Here is a 25,574-nt window from a genome sequence, read left to right on the forward strand (position 1 = left end):
ACTTATTCTACTGTGTCGTGGTATATACTGTTCAATAAAAAAATTTGTAATATATACAATGATACTGTTAATTTTTTCAAAATTTTAATTTTTTGACTCTTTTCAGCTCGTTACTATATTATATCGTTAATCAACCAGACATTTGGATAGTGTTAATGAACGCACTGTTCGACGTTGGTTTAAATTTTGTTCCGAATATTGTAGCCTCGAAGATGAGCCCCGAAGTGGTCGACCTACAGTAATCCGGGACGAGGATCGAGGACCTTGGTGGAGACTGACCCATCACAAGCGGTGCGTGGAATGGCGGAAAAACTGAGCGTTTAGCTCATGTGGTTTTGGATGGTTTAAAACGTATTGGAAATGTCAAAAAGCACGGAAAGTGTGTGCCCACTATCTGAACGATTGACAGAAATTTTAATGTTTCGAGATCGATTTCTGCTTTGTGATGTGCACTTCAATAACTTTGTCACCCGTAGAACCTTTGGCAATCAGGACCAGGCAAAAACGGTCTTCGTCCACTTTATCGAATTCCGAGTACCCAATTTTTATACTGACGGAATTAGTCGACTTGTGTTACGTTGGCAATAGTGCACTTATTCAAATGGCGGTAATTTCGATTACAGTTTGAAGTTGAATCATAAAAACGAAAAAAAAAAATTAAACAACCTAATAAAACAAAATGTTCATGATCCAGAATCAGACAGTGCTGTTTCGACCCGCCATATGCCTCATCAGTGGTCTCAGGGTTAACCCCAAACGTACCGCCGGAACCACTGTTCTGAGAACAAACCTGGATAAGTAAAAGCGATAAGGGATATCGAAGCTTGACTTTGCAACGGATTGCCTTAGGGAGTTAAGTTTTTCTTTCATATTCGTGTATTGAATCTTAGGCCGATCCCATAGATTGCGCCTTCTCGAGGGAAGACTTATTTTATGTGTCAGTTACAAGATGTCATATATTTCTGTATTATTGCAATAAAACAGCTATCCATGAGTTGAACAACAATAAAAAAGTACATATTTATTGTTAGATATCTCGAAGACCTTCGACCGTGTATGGCACGAAGGTCTTCTGCACAAATTAATCGCGTTCGACCTGCCTCGGGGTCTGATCCGGTGGATTGGGTCTTTCCTGAAAGACAGAATATTTCAGGTAAGAGAAGAGGGCTCTCTGTCTGACAACAGAGATCCTCGCTGGAGTGCCACAGGGGGCTGTGCTCTCTCCGACGTTGTATTCACTTTACACCAGTGACCTTCCGAGGCCCGAGAGTGTAAAGATATCCCTGTACGCCAGAGACACGGCTCTCCTCTCGTCTTCCATGGGTCGGGAGCTCGGCGTCGTCTACATGCAACGCGCATTGGACGACCTCGAGCGCTGGTACCTCGATTGGAAGATCCGAGTGAACCCGGATAAGGCTCAGGCGATAACCATGGGAAGAATAAAATCTTCTCCGGCCAGAAAAGTGAGAATCTCTGGAAGGGAGATTGACTGGCAAGCGCGGTAAAGTACCTCGGTCTTCTAATCTAATAGACCGTAGGCTCACTTGGAACCCGCACGTCATGTGCGTTAAATCAAAGATCGAGGGTCGGATAGTCAGACTGTACCCTCTGATCAATAGGAAATCCAAAATGAGCCTCAAAAACAAAATTACCATCTACAATACAATGTTCAAGCCTGTCATCATGTATGCTTCAGGCGTCTGGGGACAAGCGGTTACGTTAATATCTCCACTCTGGAGAGATTGCAAAACAAGTTAATAAGGATGATTGTGAATGCTCCTTGGTTCGTGCGGAATGAAGCCATCCGCACAGATTGGCAGCTACCTTCTGTTCGGCAGTCCATTCAGTGGAGAAATCAGCGAGTTTTTGATTACGCAGAAACTCATGAAAACCCATTAGTTAGGGAAACTATTGATTATACTGTAGACGACCCCTCCCGATATAGAAGGCCCCGACACTCTGTCGAATGAGGCCCCTATGGTCTCCGTTGAAAGATGAACAACTTTTTCATCCAACTCACCCCAGCCAGGCAGGGGTACACCGTGAAGGGCGGCACTGATGTCTGAGGACACTCATGCCGCCATACCATCAACACTCACCATCAGTTATGACCCATTTATTCTTCTAGCAAACATCAGTCCAAAGGGCAAGGGAGCCAGGCTCCAACCTGTCCGAAACCAAGATGGCTGTCGCGCAATAAAACAGTTAGTTTCAATTTTGAGGACTGAAAGATGGTTTGCAAAAATACTAGTACTTAACGAACTCTATTTCTTTGAACATTTATTCAGATATTCGGATGAATAGTATGTAGGCACCTAAACAAGTTCGAAAGACTACCGTGAAGTGTTTTTAGAGGGCGTTGAAACGACGTTGAAACGATTAATTTTCAAACTGTGTTAATATCGTTCAAGGTTAGTGAATTCTTTCGGTTAATAAACATAATAATAAACGTCTTTATTACTACAACCACAATTTTTTACAGTATTAAGTTTTAATTACATATATAAAGTTATATCAAAAGGCGAATTTCAATTTTCGCAGCTATGCGAACTGCTAAACTGTTCTTCCACTTAACTTTCCACTTCTCATTTAGTTGGGTCTCATGAAGGGATGTAACAAAACTGATCGGATTGTTACGAAAAATGTCTATTGAAGGTGTAACTACTCTCTCCTATGAATTTAGTTTTTTTTATTGACTATTCCTATATGTAACTTACTTCTTTGGGAAAATAAATGAATTATTATCATTGCAAAAAAAATAGTGATGGTAGTTACTGAAAAACAACTTACTAATTCATTGAGAAAGATAACTAACTCCCTAAAGACTTGAAGTGTGTCCAATAAAATATTCTTGAATATCTTAACCCTTTAACCCTAGTGTATGGAAATGTTCGCAAAAGCTATTGTATAGCGAAACACGTGTTACTGTTTTGTAAACTGTCTGTTTTGTGTACGATATAATATTGGCATAATCAGAAACTAGTTACCACAAACTCTGCAATTACAATAAAAAAAATAATTTGAAAATATTTTCGTTATTGTACCTACAATGTTGTGATAAGTAGACTATTTGGAATGGAACTTTTGTCTTCGTTATAGCACTGACTCCACACTTTGATTTTTTCTAGATTCTCAGAGGTTAAGTTGTGCACTGCTTTCAGTACTTTTAATGTTCCATTGTTCTTTCGAGTATTTTATCTGTAAATATATTGTGATAGTTTTTTTTCAAGGACGAAACAAAAGCACTACAGAAAAATTCTTAAGGCGCTCTAAGAGCTGTGCCTGTGCGAAAGAAACGATTCACATTGGATTTGAATCGCTGGAGATTCAATTCATTTGGAAAAACGTTCTCAGAAAGTGTATTCCACATAAACGCAGTTCTCCAAATGGGACAGTTCTTAAACAGTGAATAGTAAAATAATATCCCGCATTGAAAGTACATCAGTTACATGTTTTTGATCAAAATATCAATATTTATAGTAATAGAAGCAGCAGTATTATTTTACGCCCCAAAAATTCTGTATGTGATTTTTTTTGGTCACAATGCCTTTTATAAATAATTCACCTGTCATACACCTTTAACCATTTCCAATTTTCAAATATGACTTCAAATATCTCAGTTGAGAAAGAGGCTCTAGATGAAAGGATTTTAAATATATCGCTTTGAAAATAAGGAAGAAATCTTGATCGAACAAATGCAGATGCTTGTCTACTCCGAGTCTTGGACCCAATTTTCAATCATCCCATCGGTGTGGTAGAAGTTTGTGAATAACGTAGCTACGGGAGAAACCTGTGATTGGTAAATTTTCATAATAACAAAAACTAAAACGTATCTGGTAGGTGTAACATAAATAAATAAACTGATTTCTGTCAATAACATGAAATTTGATAGTTCCATCATTACCATGTATATAAAATGTAATATTACAAAGCTATGGATACCTAATGATTCAAACAATTCATGCTGGTACTCCCTAACTCGCTATAACACAACAAACAGTTTCTGATTATTCGACTATAAATGCCAATTTTCCATTCATCTGATCCGGGAATTCAGCTTCGCTATTGCAATTTTTCTCTATCAATTTTGCAAAACGCTATCTCCGGCACAGCGAATGGAGTAATAACACTCGTTTGATAACTTGTTAACGAAGTGCCACTTACCTGAATGAAATTACTAATTGACCTAGTGCCCCGACGTCGACCTTTAATACTCTCGCCGTTCACGGTTTTAGCGAGTATGAGATTTAGTTTGTACTAAATCTCATTCTCTAGAACAGTTTCATAATGAGTATCCGACAATGGTAAGATGTTGATTTTTTACAAAAAATGATGTGTGACCCACTTGAAGGCGAGACAACTGCCTAAAATTTGCATCTTTTCTCCGATTTCGAAGAACTTTATTTTGAATTGTAGAGCTGCCAAGGCCTGCTGCGAATATTTTTATAGGTTGAAATACAAGAAATCGTATTTTTTTTGTAAATTTTTGAAATCGCCATTAGACTGGGCACCCTCTCAAATGGTGGTATACCAAATTTCATCAAAAAATATTCAATAATAATAATTCTGTGGTTGAACCAACATTCACATTGTATCGATAGAATGTTAACTGTTAACAAATCTTGGTGAGTTGGCCGTGAAACACCGTGCGGATATGCAAAATCGCGCTCTTTACATTTGGTACTGGAAACAAAAGACTATTGATTGATTATTATTGCTGCTGTCAAAAAATGGATTCAAACAGTAACGTCAGATTATGCCCGATTAGTTAGAGAAATCATTTGTAAAGCAGTAGGAATTTGTGATTTATCATGGGAGAACTAAGTGTGTGAGATAAAATTGAACTTGTGCGCCTTGTCGGAGATAAGGCTCTTTCGGCAAGAGAAGCTTTCAGAGAATTTCATAACAGACACCCTGATAAGCTTCCGGTGAGCAGCAGTACGGTGAACCGTATAAATTTTGTTTATAACGAAACAGGTTGTGTATCGAGGCATTTGCCTAAAAACAGAAACAATCCACATCGTGAGAATAGAAATAGTACGCGAATACTGCAATATTTTCGTAATAACACTTATTCAAGCTTGCGAACGGCTAGTTTGAACTTAAATATCCCTAGGAAAAATATCAGGAGATAAATAAAATAAAATAAGATTATTATTCAAGCCAAAAATTTTACACACTCTGGAATCGGGAGATGAAGAAAGAATAGCAGAATATGTTTGGAGAATATTTGAATGATTGTCTAAACTTCTTCAAAATAATTTTATTTAGTGATGTTTAGTGATAATTCCATGAAAATTAAAACATAATAGTATATTATGCAATGATCATGTAATGATGGTTATTAAGACACGAGCATTAACCGGGATACGAAACGAGCCGAAGGCGAGTTTTGTATGGTATATGCGAGTGTATTAATAACCATTACATGAGAGTTGCATACGCTATTTTTTCTAAACCCGATAAATAATGAAAAACTATAAATATTATATTTGTATTGAACACATTTACAGTAATTAACTCATATTTTTTTAAAAAAACACAAACTTAATGGTATTATCATGGATATATGAAAACTATAAAGATTCTAATTATATTTATATTGAATATAACAACTGTAATTAATCTGATCTTTTAAAAATATTGGAGTCGATGGTATTCCTTCTATATCGCTGTTTTCAAACATTTTGATAATATAGGTAGGTAATATGAAAACTGATTTTGACAAATAAAGCAATTAGTTACTTAGGTTAGAATCTAGGGCAAACAAAGGAACAGGATTCTTGATTGAAAAATTATGGGTTTCTATTGGTTGATAATCTGTATCGTTATGAAAAATCTGTATCATAATGGATATCATTATGAAACGGATTATGGTCATATAAGTGTATTGTTAGAGTACGGGTGTAGAAAAATAGATAAGTACTATTCTGATCACTCCCACATTGATTTCAATTTAAGAGCTTCCGATAGGCAGCTTTTTCATCCTATTGGGCATCGTCAGTACCGGGCAGGCAGTACTCGATTGAAGGCAAAATGTGAATAACCAAGAAAAGTACTTGATAAAAATAACTGCGTAAACTCAAGCGAGACATAAGTGGAAACACCTATTGGTGTGACATCCAAGTCAACGCCAAGTTTTTATGTCAGTGTTGGTGGTTTGACCAATCAACCGACGACTGCGGTAGCAGAAAATTGGGAAGCTATCCTGAAATGCCATCAGAAATCGAATCCACATATTTCTAGTAATGATATTAAAATCGCGAAAGGATAATGCAGTCAAGCTGCTGGAAAATAATTCCATGAAAATCAAAAGATAAATAGATAAGTACCATTCTGATCATTCCCACATCAAGAGCCACCGATAGACAGCTGTTTCAGCCTATTGGGCATCGTCAGTACCGGGCAGGCGGTTCTCGATTGAAGACGAATTATGAATAACCAAGAAAAGTACTTGATGAAAATAACTGCGTAAACGCAATCGAGACATAAGTGGAACCACCTATTGACATCCAAGTCAACTTGGCCACTTGCCAAGTGGTGAAGAAATAATTCAAGAGATATCATATACATATACATATATCTGAGAATTGAGCATGAAATATAATCGAAGCCATAAAAGTTTTTGAAAGAAACTGATAAACTAAGAATAATTTCATAAACACCTAATGGGGTTCAAGAAGCTGAGAACGTGGAATTGACTGATGAAAGTTTACTTTGAGATTTTATAGTAACATTTTGACTAATGTAACTTACATATTTGATAAAGAAGATTGAATAGCTGTTGTTTTCGTCAGTGAATTGAACCTTAGTTACAGGTCCCTGGGATTTTTGATGCCATATTGGACAATTGCTATCTGGTGAGCCTGGTTTTCAATCACCATCAAGTCCATCAGTGTAAGATCAGGCGAAGAAAGTCAGAATTATCAACTGCGTTGTAAGTAACCCAGAAACATTCGGGAAGTGTGGAGAAAACAACGCCGAAGTATCGTTTCTTGAAACTCCTTTCTTCGAGATTTGAAACAATACAGCTATCGTTATGGTTTATGATGATGGAAGGTGCATCATTAACGAAAGAACAAATTACCAGAAGTTCGCCGTATATCTAAAAATTTCACTCGTTAGCGAATTTTAGAATTTGCACACTGACAGATGTCTTAACTGTTGATGGTATCATGGAAGTTTTCAGGGATCGGTTTTTTGCCTTGTATAAAATCATCCAGTATAACAGAATCACGAATATTTATCTCAAAATTTTTGACAAATTGCGTTTCCGATATAAGTTCTTTGAAGCCTTAACGATGCCAAGGCATCGTTATCATGGTTGGAATCCCAGAGACTTCTTTTTTTATTGTTAATCATTGTTAATGATTTTGAAACAGATATGTTTTTGTTGCATATACTGTGTTTATTATTGGCTAGGTTGAGTTACAGGTTAGATTTGATTGATTTCTTTAAAAATTGTATTTCTAGTAATAACATTATTATTGTTTTTTCATACTTATGGGGTGAGATCAGGGATTCCGTCATCCTGGACGGTTTCATGTAATCCCTAGATACTAGTTGAATCTTCAATGTATAGCTACGTTCCGAAATTGCAGCAGTAAAGTTCTTAAAACAAAAATGGGTGTTGTAGACACTCCACAGAAAACGAAGATGAGCCGTAGTGCCAGAAAAGTTGTGATAGTGATCTTTGAGAGTTTTTGTCTTTACATGATCTCTCTCAAGAGTAGACGGAGATGGAATATGATTAGGGCATCATTTTCAAAGTCCGGCACAGAACGTGATAAAACTAATTGAATGGAAAAATATTCTCAAAAATAAATTTTTTGTGATGTTTGGTGTTTATTAAAAACATTAACTTCCTTGTATTGCGCCTTTATGATCACTGGAGTAACTCGAAAAAAATGTTTATTGACTCTTACAGTATATTTATGTTTCGTCGTCGGTCGTGATTAACGGGCGTTTCTTCTCATTGAAGTGGAAAGAACGTACCGTATTTATCGACTATGAAGAAATACATGACCTTTTACTGGTCTAAATTATTGGGCGTTATTCCTTGGGAACGTTTATTACGATCATTAAATTTTCTACAGTACTCTTGTTTCAATTCTATTGGTAATATCATTATTTACTTCCTCCAAGGTGGTGAGTCATCTGTGAAGAAGTAACTGTTGATAATAACAACAAAAGAAAAAGTTTCTTGTGGTCTCTATTCATGTAACTGAATTGGAAATTTTGAATTACATCCTGATCAAACAGTTCACATATTGTTTTCTTGATACTAACAATAAGTACTACTTATAAAATAGTTATTAGGTAGAATATACTCCAATTTTACTGGAAATTTATATTTTTCATTCAATTTTACCCATACAGAGCTTTTTAGATAGAATACAAGACTACAACAGAGAAAGGTCGAAGAGATAAAGTTCATCAAAGGGTGATTCCCAACCTATTATGCAGGTTCCAAGGAGAACTCCATTCGCCAATTAAAACACACAATATATTTCAAAATGTGCCGGAAGAAGGTGTCAAAGAAGAAACGGCAAGTGCATCTATAAGAATTTGTACTGAGAGGAAATTCGCAGATGCCGGATTCAATGTCGAATATAATCAAATGCCCGTTGTGATTTAGCTAGAAATGTAATTGTTTTCCTAGAAGCAATTGCCGAATTCTACTGTAACGCAGCGTTGGGACAGATGAATGTTTCGAACTTCAATTAGAAATATTCATTTTTTAATATGAAGTATGCTGAGAGTTGGCTCAAAAATTGAATTCGATCTGATTGACGGTAAATCTTCGATGTCGAAGAAGATAAAAATGCAATCTGGTAATAGAAGAAACAAGTTGAAACATTATCTGTCCGGAACCATCTTTGACAGAACAACAGTGAATATCCTTTGATTTTGATGTGAGGATAAATTTTGCAAATGACTGATGGATGTAGTAAAATAATTTTATAGATGACCTGAGCTTATTCCTATTCTGAATCGAAAGGCTGGTACGGAATTTTAAAGCAGGAAATTTAAAACGAGTCAAGAAAACACGTATGACGCTATTTCAAACCCAGTCATTCGGAATGTTTGAGCCAGAAGAACTGGTGCCAATAATTCTCCCGGTATATAGAGGTGTGGTGAATGAAGCAACTGGATAGTCTCCACTTATAACTGGAAGGGGAAATATATTATTATCAGATCTACTATTTGGTTCGTCACCAAGTTATACAAAAAAAACGCATATAGAGTCTGTCGAGGAAATAGATATAACTTCCGATCCGATGTAAAGCGGTTGGTCATTAATGCCGAATGGATCAAACCAGAGAACTCATTGTGGTTTTATCAACCCCAGATAAAAAATAGGATTCAGTATTAAAGATTCAAAAACCTCTGAAACCTCTTCTTGGTCTATTCTGAACAATAAACTATAAAGAGCAAGTCGTCAACATGAAAAGACTGGCCTAATAATAGCAACGATCCTTCCAACAGGTGAACTCAGAATCAAGATGAGTCATTTTGGACGCAGTAAAAGGGGGTGGCTAATGTTGAAATGAATAAGCATAGTCCTGAACATTGACAAAAGTTTACATTTCTGGTTGTTGCTGTAATCACAACTAGAAGAAATGATGAGAACGTAAGAATATTCCATCAGTTTCGATCTGCCTGTAGAAGCGACTTCGGCAGATTTGAGTGAGTTATAGGAGAAATCCAATTTCTCCAGTGATTAACTGTACTTGTTGATTATTAAAAGTATAGATGAACAACTGTTTCAAGAGTTATTTTCAAGATATTGAATATAGTAGTTAATTAATAAGTGTGCCCATTATTCACAAGATCTTATTCTAGTACGTACTTCATTTTCTTTGAACAACCTTTTACAATCTCCCGTTATTTCATCGTTGAGTAATTTATCATTCGGCTTAAAGAAAAAGTATTTTTATACTTTCAACATTCTTTCGCCAAAAATGTAACGTCATCAAAAACAGACAATAATGATCAAAAACGACTCAGAAACGTACTCGAAAAATGAGATAGTAAACTGTCAATCATATCAGAACTTCAATTACAAATCCATTAATTTTATTAAGTCAAAATTCAATTAATAAAACCTATTTCGTAATTAAACAATCGTGATCATGCTTCAAATGAAACTAATGAATTTATCCCATCAGGCCATAATTTCCAATAACTGTGCCAAAAAGAAATAAAAGTTCTCATAAAGTTTTATTTCTCCCACGAAATAAGTTTTATCGATTATTTGGCAAGTCCACATTTGAAATACAGCCAAAGTACCCACTTGCTTTCTAATGTCATTAGGTATAACAATTCAGACTGAATTCTTGAAAGAGATCTTCACAATACTCCAGAAACTCGTGTCAAGATACTGCGGATGCGAAGGCTGCGATTTATGGATGCGCGACCTAATTTTTCACATCGATATTTTTATATCGCCGGAAGACATCCATCACTCTTTGACATTAGACACTATGGAAACGTGGCCGGATGAAAATGTGAAGTTTTATGGATTATTGCTGAGTGGTGACAGAGTGATACATGGAATATTTGAAAGAGAGATTATTTTTTGGGAAGAAAGCTTTTTGGTTTTCACTTCCCCATCTTTGTACAAACATTTGTGGGAAACTTTAAGAAAGCAATTGGGTTCAAAATAAACTCCTCACAATGATGTGTAGGTCATACATAGAATTTACTTTCAGATACAAACTGGAGAAAAAGCCCTCCCGAAACAACGTTAAAAAACTCGAGATTTTACGTGTTTCTCGATTGTTTGAAAATATCATTTTTTGTTTCCCGAATTACTTACGCAAGACTCGTTACTGTTGAATGGTATTTTTCTTATTATATTATTATGTCCATTTTTAGAGAAAATATTGACTGGAGAACCTATTAACACCCATCTCATAACTAGTTGTAATCTATCGGGAAATATTTTTTCCAAAACTGAAATGTCTTTGCAAATTACCACAGATCAACTGTTATTGTAATTTAAAATTTCTAACAGGATAGTTACTTTTCCTATCATGTTTTTCTATTTTTTCCAAAAATTTTGCAAATTTCATGTAGATCATCCCACATCAGACGAAACCAAATCAGATATCATAAGACCATTGCAAGTTTTCAAAGGAAACCCTCAGATATACAAATGCAAATGAAGGAAAGCAATTGAGAAATATGTTGAAGAAATCTGGAAATCTGTATTCAACGGTGGTTCGCGCATTACACTTGGGATATACGAAATTAGGACTTGTGATTTATGAAAGGAATGGTACTGACACGAAGATAATTTTGTTCAATATAAAAGGAGTTGCAGTTGGGAATATTTATGCGATGTAAACGAATTTTACTTACATTATGACATAACACAATCTGTATAAAACGTTAGCAATTCTTTCAAATAGTATTCGTGTAAATTATTTTTCAGTTGATAGTCACCATATTTCTAATCTGAATACACTGTATACTATTTATCATACAACAAAGATCAAATTTCCTAGAATAAACTAAACAATAATTTGAACAGTTAATCACAAGTTTCCTATTAAAATAATTTCAACATTCAACATTACCACGTAGGCAGCTATATGATGCCTGGGAATTCTAGGTCTTCTAATTGAAACCACAAATGTGCGGTTAGCTCCTGTTGGTGACACCGTGCATATGTGATGTCTTTCATTTTTGGTAACCAGTTGTTGTCCATCTTTGCAATTGGCTGCACCGCGCCGATGAGGCCAATAACCAGAAACACGTGTCCGCGGTTTGCCCCTATTTTCTGAGTGTTCTGTCCACGAATTTCCCCCTTTTGATTTATATCATACACACTCGTTAATATTTATATCTCTGTATTTATATCTTGGACCCGGAAGTCACGCAGGTAGCTATAGCTGCCTACGTGGTGATGTTAGGTGATGCCTGGGAATTCTAGGTCTTCTTATTGAAACCACAAATGTGCGGTTAGCTCCTGTTGGTGACACCGTGCATATGTGATGTTTTTCATTTTTGTTGTCCATCTTTGCAATTGGCTGCACCGCGCTGATGAGGCCAATAACCAGAAACACGTGTCCGCGGTTTGCCCCTATTTTTTGAGTGTTCTGTCCACGAATTTCCCCCTTTTGGTTTATACCATACACACTCGTTAATATTTATATATCTGTATTTATATCTTGGACCCGGAAGTCACTCAGGTAGCTATAGCTGCCTACGTGGTGATGTTAGATGATGCCTGGGAATTCTAGGTCTTCTAATTGAAACCACAAATGTGCGGTTAGCTCCTGTTGGTGACACCGTGCATATGTGATGTTTTTCATTTTTGTTGTCCATCTTTGCAATTGGCTGCACCGCGCTGATGAGGCCAATAACCAGAAACACGTGTCCGCGGTTTGCCCCTATTTTTTGAGTGTTCTGTCCACGAATTTCCCCCTTTTGGTTTATACCATACACACTCGTTAATATTTATATATCTGTATTTATATCTTGGACCCGGAAGTCACTCAGGTAGCTATAGCTGCCTACGTGGTGATGTTAGATGATGCCTGGGAATTCTAGGTCTTCTAATTGAAACCACAAATGTGCGGTTAGCTCCTGTTGGTGACACCGTGCATATGTGATGTTTTTCATTTTTGGTAACCAGTTGTTGTCCATCTTTGCAATTGGCTGCACCGCGCTGATGAGGCCAATAACCAGAAACACGTGTCCGCGGTTTGCCCCTATTTTCTGAGTGTTCTGTCCACGAATTTCCCCCTTTTGATTTATATCATACACACTCGTTAATATTTATATCTCTTCTTGGACCCGGAAGTCACGCAGGTAGCTATAGCTGCCTACGTGGTGATGTTAGATGATGCCTGGGAATTCTAGGTCTTCTAATTGAAACCACAAATGTGTGGTTAGCTCCCGTTGGTGACACCGTGCATATGTGATGTTTTTCATTTTTGTTGTCCATCTTTGCAATTGGCTGCACCGCGCTGATGAGGCCAATAACCAGAAACACGTGTCCGCGGTTTGCCCCTATTTTTTGAGTGTTCTGTCCACGAATTTCCCCCTTTTGGTTTATACCATACACACTCGTTAATATTTATATATCTGTATTTATATCTTGGACCCGGAAGTCACTCAGGTAGCTATAGCTGCCTACGTGGTGATGTTAGATGATGCCTGGGAATTCTAGGTCTTCTAATTGAAACCAGAAATGTGCGGTTAGCTCCTGTTGGTGACACCGTGCATATGTGATGTTTTTTATTTTTGGTAACCAGTTGTTGTCCATCTTTGCAATTGGCTGCACCGCGCTGATGAGGCCAATAGCCAGAAACACGTGTCCGCGGTTTGCCCGTATTTTTTGAGTGTTCTGTCCACGAATTTCCCCCTTTTGATTTATATCATACACACTCGTTAATATTTATATCTCTGTATTTATATCTTGGACCCGGAAGTCACGCAGGTAGCTATAGCTGCCTGCCTACGTGGTGATGTTAGATGATGCCTGGGAATTCTAGGTCTTCTAATTTAAACCACAAATGTGTGGTTAGCTCCCGTTGGTGACACCGTGCATATGTGATGTTTTTCATTTTTGTTGTCCATCTTTGCAATTGGCTGCACTGCGCTGATGACTATATATATATATATATATATATATATATATATATATATATATATATATATATATATATATATATATATATATATATATATATATATAGTTTTGCCAAAGCACCATACGCAATTGATAAAAAGTATATCACTAGCGATAAACAGATACGGACAACGGAGAATTGAATTTTTGAATTTACAAATCCATTGAATAGTTCAATAGGACATAGAGGTGCCTGATGGTAATACTTAATTCACTCCTGCATTGCGACAGGATGCAGGAGAAATAAGCCACAGAGAAAGTTTATGAAATGTGTCGGGGCTAGTGCACGAAAAGAGACCACTAGCTATTAAATTTAACATCATTAACAAACGCCATAATCCCTTTTGTAGAACTTGGCTGGCTTCATCCTCTCTGTTTTGATGTAATACAAAGGACAACGAATATTCAAAGCTGTATTGACAGTAGGTTATTTGCAAAAGGTACAATATAAACATTCGCTCTTATTTTGTTTTGAAAGAACAAACTGGAGCCTAGAGGAGATCTGAGAAATTATAAACGTTCTTATCTGTAAATTCTAATATTTCGAATGATGATTGAAAAAGATCTATCGCTTTGTTTTAACTGTCAATTTGCTACTCGACCACAAGCAACTTTCGGAACACTCGTGCATCCCACGATTATGGGTTGAACGAGTGTTTCACGTGAGTCTAGGCTGTTCTAACCTCATAACCACTCCTGTTTGATTTCGAGTAAAATATAAACGATAAAATACTGAATTGAGGAACAAATTGGTACTGGGTACCAGACCTCACGCGAAGGATGGGTTCGAATTTGAACCGACCCAAAAATTTTTTTCTACATAACTCATTCCCCTACTACATCGAATCACTTTGAAGCTTTTGAACATAAAACGATGGAAAACACAAGAATAATAATAGTAATAATGCACATTATATCTTTGACTTCAAAAACAATCAACTGAATTGAAAAGAAAGAAAATCGATCAGTCGATCACGTTCAAGTTGATCTAAGTCAAACTCTCGAGTTACAAATGAACAACAACACTTCGGATGAAAAGAAAAACTGAATTGATAATCTTCTTGAACGTTTTGGGGGCAGTTTTATTAAAAAACTAGCTGTGCCTGCGTAGACGTTGGTTTGTCACATTAAGTTTCGTGACAGATCATTTTAAACAAATAGTTACAATATTTTTTTAATTATCCAAAACTTCAGGTTTCCAACTTTAGAAACGACGAAATTCAATACAATAATTGAACCCCTATTTTTCTCCTTGGGGATGCTAATTCCTGTTTCCCTTTCTTGATGCTTATTTACGCTATACAAATAACCTACCTGCATATTTCAAGTTTCTAGGTTCAGTAGCTTCGGCTGTACGTTAATATAAGAATACCAGTCAATTGATTTGATGCACTCGTTTCATTTTTCATACGACGTTTCGATTACTTAGGGCCGCTTTGATACTTTTTTTTTCAAATACGAACCTGTATACGATATCTAAGGAATGTTAATTCCTAGGAAAAAAAGTAAGAACAATATTTACAGAGAATAGCAAAATCTATAACTATTATTTGATTTATTTTGAAGTTGACACTCAACATTAACAAGAAAAATGCAAAAAAGACATTTTTCACATTTGATCTTTAATAAATTTTTAAACACATATACGATCGGTGACTTTTATTTTCTAATGTATTTACACCAATTTTCAGCTGTTTGTTAGTTATTGTGAATTCGACACTTGTTTTCGTTCATTTTGAGCAGATTATAATGCATGATGCTGCAAGAAAAAACTGTCACACTGAAATTTGTTGCCTGGTACCGTAATATTGAGCTGAAATACCGATTATAATATGAATAATCAAATTGGAAAGGATTGTGTAGTATTAGAAGGTGTAATTACAATCTTCATAGTTATAAAGAAATTGGTTTCAAAGAAAATAAATCGTTTGAACAACCTTTCAATACCGACTGATCTGAAAACAATTCAATGAATTTCTCTTTGTATAATGATTTTAATTGTATGCAAGAATGCAAACCTACTTTACTCAGACGTAACGTTTCACGCTACAATAATTTTTTGGTGAATAATATGCAAGGTAACGCTTTGTTAGAATATAACAGTTGCGTTTCAAGAATGTATATCGATAAACGAGTTTGTGATGATATGAAAGGATCTAAATTAAAAAAATACACAAACTTTCAGAGAAAAAATTTATGAACTATATTCACATTATTCAAATATTTGGTTCTGACTGGTCTATAACTTGATACCATCAACCTCAAAAGAAAAAATAAGTTTGATTGCTCTAGATATAACTGTATAGATGTAGTATACTCGTATTCACCAACATTAATTCCTATAAATTAATAACGTTTCAGTGTAAGCTTTTACGACTATTTACCAGCTCTACTGTGTGACATAGACTTATGGTACACCCACTTTTTCTCCTTTATTTCTGAAACTTGGAACATTGAATATGCTCACTAGACGGCACTTTTTCAAATATTTGTAAAACAAATTCAACTTCCGGCTTTTCCGGAAATGACAACAACTTTTGATTTTCAAATGGAACATCCTATATACTATCACAAGAACGGTTAGGGAAGATCATGAGGAATCCAACGATACCAGGTTTGATGGTGTTATCTCTAATGACTACGGAGATATCGCCATATTTTATTTTATACATAAGCTACATATCAAGTTTGGTTTCGACGGAAACAAACTATTACAAGCAACATCAGATTTGACCGAAATTCCTTTCTCAACTGTACGTAAAATAGTCAAAAACAAACCTTATGAACGCAAGACGCGATGTGATACGGGATTGTCAAAACCTTTAGATGGTCATCTAATAAAATTATAGAAAAAAACAATATACGATAATTACAAAAGCAATGAAATACCTACAATTGAAATCATAAGGAAGAAATTGAATACTTCTGGTCATAACGTGAGCTGCTGTGATGAAACTATTCAGAATTGAAATCTGTTCAAAATATGTTTTTCCGTTAATTGGAAAAAGAAACTAGGATTTAGATCTAAAATAATAAAAACGTCAATCTGCAGTAGAATAGTGGAATTGTGTAACAAATAATCAGAACAAATAACTAAATAAAGACAAGAACAACGGCAAATTTTCTATTTGGACAAAACGACACAGTTACGAAAGGGTGGACTGATGGTTTTAGAATGTGTACGCCTAACATGCCTGCAAACAAAGGTTCGCGACTAATCATTGTGTATTGCGGAGAAGGTGAAAGATGCGTTTCGAATTCTTTGAAATTATGTGGAAAAAAAACTTCAGGACTGCAATGTTGACTATCATAAGAACATGGATGCTAATATTTTAAAGGAATGGTTTGAAAACATATTGATCCCAAATTTGTATGCGAATAGTGTAATAGTTCTTGACAACGCTTCCTATCATTCGCGACAGCTCATCAAAGTACTGAATAAAAATTCGGTACTTTGGATAACAATTTGTATTTTGAAGATAACTATACCAAAAACCAACAAATTGAAGTTTTGCAGACAAAAACATTTGAAAAATTGTATGCTCTTGAGAGTATTGCTGAAATGTATGGACACACCATACTGAGACCTCCTCCCTATTTTTGTGTTTTCAATCCCATCGAATTGATTTCCAAAATGTTATAAGAAGGTAATAGACATAGTTAAAGAAGAAGTATCTAATATTACCGAAGAAGACTAACAGAAAAGGATCAAAAAAGTAATTTTAGTTGAAAAAGACTATATGGAGATTGAATTGTGTTCTGTAATAAATTGAAGGGTTGATTTGAATTTGAAGTTTTTTTAATCTTTCAAATTAGTATGGCAGCCATCTTGTCTTCCGCCATTTTGAATTTTCCCATTGAACTTTTTGAATACATACCCATATCATGGAAGTACATTAAAATACAGTATATCTTTGGGATTCCACCAATTTGAAGTGACGTTATTTTATTTTCCATACTCTTCATGTAATGAGGATGTAGTAAAAAAACTAATCCGCTATCTTGGTATGTCCATCTGATTGGATTTAGAGTGTCGTAATGTTATTTTTTTCAGAAAACCCTCTCATGTGATACTCATATCATAGCGATGTATAAAACAAACGTGTTCCTACCTTGGGTGGTCCGCCATATTCGATTTAGAGTGAGTCATGTATTTTTTGGTATTCTTTTCAGAAACCCTTTAATTTGATACCCATACCATGAGGGTGCATTAAGAAACTAGTCCGCCATGTAGACATGAATGTAGAATAGTGTCACTCAGCTAACCATGCATCGTCATCTAAACTGAACGTATAAGCAAAAATGCAGCTCAATCGGTTGAAGGTAACAGCTTCAAAATTCATTTGCAAGATTTGATTCGAACAAACATACGTATACATACGAAGTTAATTCGAATGGCATAAAAACTAAATAGTTACCGAAAGTCGGTAGTTTCTTTGTATGGCATGGGCGGTGTGGTTTAATTTTATATTCTAATCATTATTCTTCTGTGGAAGGTTTTATATTGTATTAAATAGCAAATTTATCGACTATACATGCATACAATTATTGCAAGTTGAATAAAAGCTTGTAAGAAAATGGTATCTTACCCTGCTGGATAAGCAATCAGTCCATTGTTATCACTTGTTAAAGCTGCATTACTTGAAACGGTTACTCCTAATACTCTTTCGAGTTTGATCTGAAAATTAAAACAACAATAAATTATTGAACAAAATTCATTTCTTTGGAGAAAATAAAAGTTTTTTATCAACCTTTGCGATTTATCGAGAAGTTTGAAAATAAAACGAATCGAAGGAAAAAACTGCAAAATATGTTTCATTCTTCACAATTAAGAAGACGGAGACAGATTTTTGCCTTAGAAATGATATTTATCTTCAATTTCTTAGCTCTTTTTCCATGAGAAAAAATATTAAATATAACAAATTACTGATAAATAGTACCTTTTTCAAATTTTGGTACGTAAATTTAACCAGAAAGGTCGACAAAAAAACAATAAATTACCTTGAAAATCACACCATTTCCATTAGGGGTTATGTTTCAGTTATAAATGTTAGGTATTAGGTTAATACGGTTTTCGGTTAGAAATCTGATCTATATATATGAAGGGCCTCGGGGAAGAACGATCATAGTCCCCTGCACCAAAAGTTTCAGTATTGCATTTTTTAAGTTTGAAGTCGATCAAATAAATTATAAAAGCTATGAAAAAAATGTGTAAAGCTTGTTATGATGTAGTACATGATTTATAATACATTAGCAGACTTAAAAAAACACTTGTAACATATCCAACTTAGAAAATGAATTTGAAAACAAAAGACCCGTGGACTTTGATCGTTTTTGCCAGTTACTGAGGTTTATCAATTGGTGGATCGTCTGCGTATTCAATGTCGTCTTCTTCTCCTTCGTTCATCTGAGGGGCAATAACCAGTGAATTGTAGAATGCTTGAGAGTCGGGATTGGTCAAGAACTGTTTTAAGTGTATTAGATCCTTCAATTTTGCAGCTTTAATGGGCAGCTTTTCACTGTAAAGTTCTCCCAGAGCATTTTGCTGGCTAGGCGTTTGTGGCTTCTTTTTATCTTTACCTTGGTGTACAACAAAAGCTGCTTTCAAATAGCTTCCAAAGTAGTTTGGCTTGTGAATCACGAACCTTGGCTCTTTTTGATCAATTTTCAAAACTCTGATTGGCCTTGTTTGCATAGGACACTTTTTAACATAAATGCCAGAAAGAAAGTTTGTCCAAGTTTCAAATTTGACTTCTTTAGCACAGTCAATGACTCTAAAAGGTGAAGGTTTGATTCTGCTATTTTTTATAACATCCCTCCAGTCATCGGGTGTCTCAGTGTATAATTTGATATTAATAAGGCTCATATCCTTATCTCCCTCCATATAAGAATGGCCTCTTATATGGAGGGAGATTATACTTTAACAGTTTCAAACCGTTTCAATGTATTAACCGTGTAGTGTAGGAAACGCATTACTGTAAAGTTCTTATTTTGGCCTGCGCATGAGTCACAGAAGATAACTAGATGTTTCACTGATGGGCTCAAAATATGCTCAAAGTAGTGTTTGAGCATAGAACAAACATCATCAGCCCCCTTTTTTGCAACACTCTCATCATAAGTGTAAAATATTGTAGTTGAGTCTGACACCAAATGAACGTTGAAAGAAATGAAATTCAATTGGCGTCGATAGTACACGTCTGACGTTGTAATATTTGGAGTAGGCAAATTTTTCTGATAATCAACAGTAATTGCCTCAATCTCTTCATTTTTGTTGAATTGTTTACGACAGTTTCGTTTGATTGAATAAAACTTTTCACTTCTAGCCAAATGAATTTTTTTCTCTGCTTTCTTTTTATCTAGTTCTACCGCTAATGAAGTTTTAATTTCTTCGTCAGAAGCCTTGGTAATTTTATCTTCCAGCACAGAAATCTCTGATTTCATTATATCACAACAGCTACATGTATCTTTCCGAGGATTACCAAAAGAAATATTAAAGTTACCATCAAAAATATCACGGAAAGTTGTCAAACCGACAGTGTGCTCTTTGTTAGATTCGTTGTACATTCTGTGTAATTTTGCTTTATTTAACTCTTCAGGCAAATATACCCTTCCGGAATCTTTTAAGGAATAGTGGGATTTCCTCCCTTTAAGAGATTTAATAAAGTTAAAAACTTTTGCTTTAGTCTCTTCAGGCAACTGATTGGGTCTATTTTTATGTTTACCACGACCATCCAACTGAGCCTCACCTCAATCAACTGCTTCTTTAAAGTTTGAATACGACGGTTTGTAACACCGTGTAAGGATAAAAATGCTTTGTGGCAAACAGTTACATCTTGTAATGTGTTATCATCAACACGTGCACGCACACGATAACAATAAGAAGAAACATGATTACTTGTCTCTCCAGCATCTAGTCTATTGCGTCGCCGTTGAACTGGAACAACACTAATCAAGCCAATCAAATACTGATTCTGTTTGTTGTAATCACCCAGCTTATTGAAGTTTGATATTATTCGTTGCCGTTCCTCAGGAGAAATCACTTGAAAACACTTATAACGAAAACACCTGCAGTTCTCTCCTATCTCATTACTTGAGGCTCGCAGTTTTTTCATCACATCTTTCATTCTACCGGTTTTCTTTCTCTTTTTTACATTTCGTTGAACACTATTTTCATCTACACTGTCTGTTTCACTAAAATCACTCAACATTATTTAATTAAAAGTAGAAATAGGTTAGGTTCAGCGTATGTTTACATTCAGAACAATAATTCAGAACAAAACTGAACAGGAAACAAAGATTGCCCTGCTGCCGTGAGTGACGAGGATTGAGGGAGGAGAGAATTGGACCTTGATCACTCTTGCCTGCCTGCGCATGGACTCTGATCGTTTTTGCCCGTTAGCTCCAATCTTTTCCCTGTTATAATTCAGTGACTATGACCTTTCTTGCCACAACGATGTTACAGGGAAATACTGTCTCCGATAATTTACACGTTCCCACTGTAACCTATGTTTGACATTAAAATGGACTTTAATCGTTCTTCTCCGTGGCCCTTCATATATATATATATATATATATATATATATATATATATATATATATATATATATATATATATATATATATATATATATATATATATATATAATATATGAAAATATCAAACTAGTAATAATGAAGAGGAAATAAATATTTTGAGATGCATATACCTAGAGGATTTTGTTATATTCATCTGAATTGACTGAAAGTAAATGAATATTTGCTAGAGAAATCATGAAATTACATGTGAAAAGTTATCATTTAAATCAACCATTTCATCTGGACATATATAAGTGTAACGTGGTTATTGTAAAATTCTTCAGACGAATACGATAAAGATAGTTAGCAAATCAATATTTACCTAAGGCATAATTGCCCTTTACACTACACAATTCAAATTAATATATCAGAAGTTATTACAACATTGAAACTATCGCCAGAGAAAATAAATTCATAAACCGATGCGACACGCGTTATGAAGAAAGATTGCAATATGCCATATGCGTTTTTACAATTTTTCATCTTCATACCTCCAGAGTTCCTGAAGAAGAGCTAACAAAATCTCGAAAGCTTGAACAGATAAAACGAGTTCTCATGTTTTTTGTCTTTATCTGCAGTATTTGCTCCAAACTTTTATGAGTATATGTCACAAACAAGTTGGTCATAATAAAGCTGTTACTGAATATGTTCAGAAAGAATTACTTTTCAACGTCGATAGCTACATTGCCCGTAGATACGTTATAACTCTATATTAGCATCTGACTATGGTCAACAACCATAAAAATATTATTATAAGGCAATACTTCTAGTTGCCGCATTTTTGTGATGTTTATGATATAAAACAATGTACTTTATATAGCACCTAACCTTGCTACATTGATCATTTGTTGATACAGATTGCTGTTTTATTACACTTATTGTTGTTGAATTCTTTGATTACTGTTTCTTTCTTATCGGACTGAAACGTAAAAAACAAATGAGTTGACTTAAATGAAAAATAAATTTTCACTTGACACACAGGAATATAGGAATAAATTAAGTATTGTAAACTATTCGAAATCATCAGAAAACTTTTCTTGTGTATCAGTTATTTATTCAAATTTAGGTCAGTAAAATGCAATCATGTTTCATTTACCAAGCAAGCATTTATCTGCAAGAGTACCAGAATATACTTCGGTTTGGAATAGAAATGCATTGAAATGCATAGCATATAGTGATGAAAATAACATTTTCTGCAAGCAACAGTACAATTTACCAAGTTCAGATTAGTCGTGTTCTTGAGCTTCATTAAATCAATTTCGTCGACTGGAACACTATTTTTCCACTTTTTTTGCGATATATAGCGTATATATGGTAAAAATAAAATAATATGAAATGAAAAACAACACACACACACGTTTTACAGTACGTTACTTATGAATAAAAAAAAACTAAATTGATATTTGCATATTCAAAGATATAAACATTCGCCAACTGACATATACACATATAAAACAATAATTAAAAATGTGTCAATTTTGCCTGCCGCAGTCATATCAATATATAAAATAAGATGAAATCACCAGTCAGAACACTGAAACAAAAGCTGAAACAGCAAGTGAAACATTACAGTGATTAAAAATCTCATTATTCTTCTGTGAAAGTACCCTCTATGGCCTTATGGCTGTAGTAACATTTGTTCAGTAAATAAGTTTTCAACTTTCAAGATTGAATATTAATCGTATCAGTCGATTCCAAGAGATGAAAACTCTAGAAAACTCCTTCGCACATTCCCAAGCCAGTATGTTCAATGTGATATGGGATTATGCATTCGCAAAACAAATTTTTAGTAAACCAAACCTATCTAAACAATGTTTCAATAAGACTGAACTTTACAATGCAAACTAAAAGAAGATCAATCTCATATCTGTCAAAATTCTCAATTTTAAGGCGAGTATGTTATCATACTTGGCTCACCCTGTTTTTTGTTCTAATCTTAACAAGGTCATTTTAATAATGATACTCATTGTCAAATTTCGATGGTCAAGTTGTGGAACGAAAACTTTTCGCAATTCTTTTAATCTGTTGAAAGGTCTATAGTCTTTTTCTTCCAAAAAAAAAGATGACGGTCACTCTTAAGATTTTTTGTCTAAGGAACTGAACAGTAGGATGCGCTATAAATATTATCAATAGTCTTTAATTTTCTTTATACCTTCTTTTATATCATCAAATGTAAAAATCAAATAATTCAAAGGACTATCCTTCATTCATTATTGAGAAAGCGGTTACAAATATATTTTACGCCTAATGAATGGAAAACATTAAGTCAGATTCAGCGTTGTTCAACCGACATAGTTAAAGGAAATGTTATTAAAAGAGACTGAATGGCTAGATAGCTATCATTCAGTCGATAACATCTTTGTAGGAAGAACAGAGAAAGCTACGAAATTCAAATATTTTTGATTTCTAATTGTTATTGAATACATCACCGGAAATTAAGTTGTAAAATTTTATGGTCAGTCACCAACATTGAATAATGTTTATACGATTTTCTCCAAAGTTAAAATGTATGTAATTCAATAATCCAAACTAATATTCTTCATTTACAACTACGTGATTGAAGTTTTTCAGTTTTTTATTGTGTATCATTCGAATTCAGTAATTCGTTTAGCTTTGCAGTCCAATGCAAACGACTTTCCTGATTGAACAGATATCTTGCGGAGAATTTTCAAATATACAAAAAAAGGCGGATAAAAATGTATAAGACGAACGATTCAAGAACACAGAAAGTTAGATGACTTGGATATATTCCACAAATGCCACAGAAAAAAATCCTGCAGCTTCTTTGAACTTCATGTTAGATCAGTGTTCCTCTCTGTGGATGATCTCAGCTTGGGATCTCAGCTTTGGACCCCTGCTTGTCCCGATTTGCTTCTTTCTCCTCGCTGTGGGTTTCTCTTGTTCTCGGCAACGCGGACTTTCAATGACCTCCTAGTTTCACCGATATAGGATTAGCCGCACTCACAGGGTATCCGGTAAATGCAATTCTTGGAATCGCAGTCTGCGTTTGATGGCCTGGTTTTCGTGAGGCTGTTTAGAATGGTTTTTTCGGATCCAAAGCAGATTCTGTCTGATGTTGTACTTGAACCAAATTCTTTTTATCCTTTCTGATAATAATCCTTCGACGAAGAGAAGGGCAAGCACTGGTTGTGACGGCTTCTCTTCCTTGTGAGGCTATTGCTGTTTTCCAGCCAAAATCTGTTCCACCATCAAACTTTGGGATAACCATTCTGTTAAATATATTTTTTGATGACGCCTAGGTCTTTCTCGGGATCTTCCTTTGTATTACAGAGCCCAAAAGCAGTATCCACTAGAATCTTGACGATTTCTTTTTTGGTATATTGATGGTGGTTGGATTCGTGGTTAGCTCTCTTCACCAATACGTCTAAGATATGGCAATACGTTGTGGATTTCCTTCTCTATTGTGAAGTTGATGGAAGGTTTTACGTTGTTGATGTGCTACAGAAAGGTGTCTAGGTATCTCAACCAGACGCGGGGTTTATTGTGGGCTTCTTCAATGGCCAGAGAACTTTTTTTATTCTAATGTTCACCTCGTCAACCAGTTTTTTATATGTGTCTAAGTTACAATTGATTTCATCTTCTGCTTTCAGTAGTTTTTTCTTTTGGTATTTTTTTCTTCTTTTTTCTCGATTTCTACTCAAAATTTTTCTCCAAATTTTCTTGCTCCTTAGTCTCTTCTTTTTCTTCCTCTCAGTTTCTATTCTTTTTCTTGTTCCACCCTTACAATGTTCGATTCATGGTCATCAATTCTTTTCTTTAGCGTAGGTGATGGGCAGTATGGGCATCCTGTGTACCTCTTCATTGTAGAACTTTCGGCCATATTTCGTGGACTAAAGGACACTTACTGAAGCCCCTGGAATACACTTTCTGGGCCTCATTGATAAATGGATCATGTGCGGAAAGCCACGCTAGACGTCGCCACGCGGTAAAATGAGAACAGCTTTCACGAACCTGGTAAGGTGTGGATATTTGCAGCTTCCAAAATCATCAACCAGCAGAAATATTTTATTCCAGTGAAACTCGATTCTTTGACCCTTCTTGTACTATTCACTAGGAACATTTCAACAATATAGGACCCTCCATTCAACCGCAACGATGTCAACATTTAGTAAAGGATCCAACGGAAAGATCCCTGCTGACTCTTTGTCGTACTTCAGAGCCCACGTCTCACCAGGATGTAAACACTTGGCTGTTGCAATGAAGATATTACCCCAAGGTAACTTGTTCAAGAGTTTCTCGAATAATTTGTGATGACAAACGTAATTCAACTCAAAGTTAGTTTTGGTTTGTTTGTGTCTACCTGCTCAAATTTACACATAGTCATCCAACAACT

At 35.2% G+C, this 25,574-nt stretch overlaps 1 protein-coding gene across 6 annotated transcripts in view; it reads right to left on the reverse strand.

Moving 5' to 3' along the window:
• Wdr62 (WD repeat domain 62) overlaps window positions 1–25,574 on the reverse strand; it is a 172,354-nt gene that overhangs the window by 40,304 nt on the left and 106,476 nt on the right. For all 6 annotated transcript variants that reach the window (XM_074185644.1, XM_074185643.1, XM_074185638.1 and 3 more), the window contains one exon: window positions 18,235–18,323. In XM_074185644.1, coding sequence (XP_074041745.1) covers window positions 18,235–18,323 — 89 coding nt within the window. The remainder of the gene's footprint in view (window positions 1–18,234; window positions 18,324–25,574) is intronic.

This window comes from Leptinotarsa decemlineata, unplaced genomic scaffold (assembly GCF_025532065.1).
Source record: "Leptinotarsa decemlineata unplaced genomic scaffold, Ldec_3_MD MMD2_tig00078346_RagTag_RagTag, whole genome shotgun sequence".
NCBI lineage: Eukaryota > Metazoa > Arthropoda > Insecta > Coleoptera > Chrysomelidae > Leptinotarsa > Leptinotarsa decemlineata.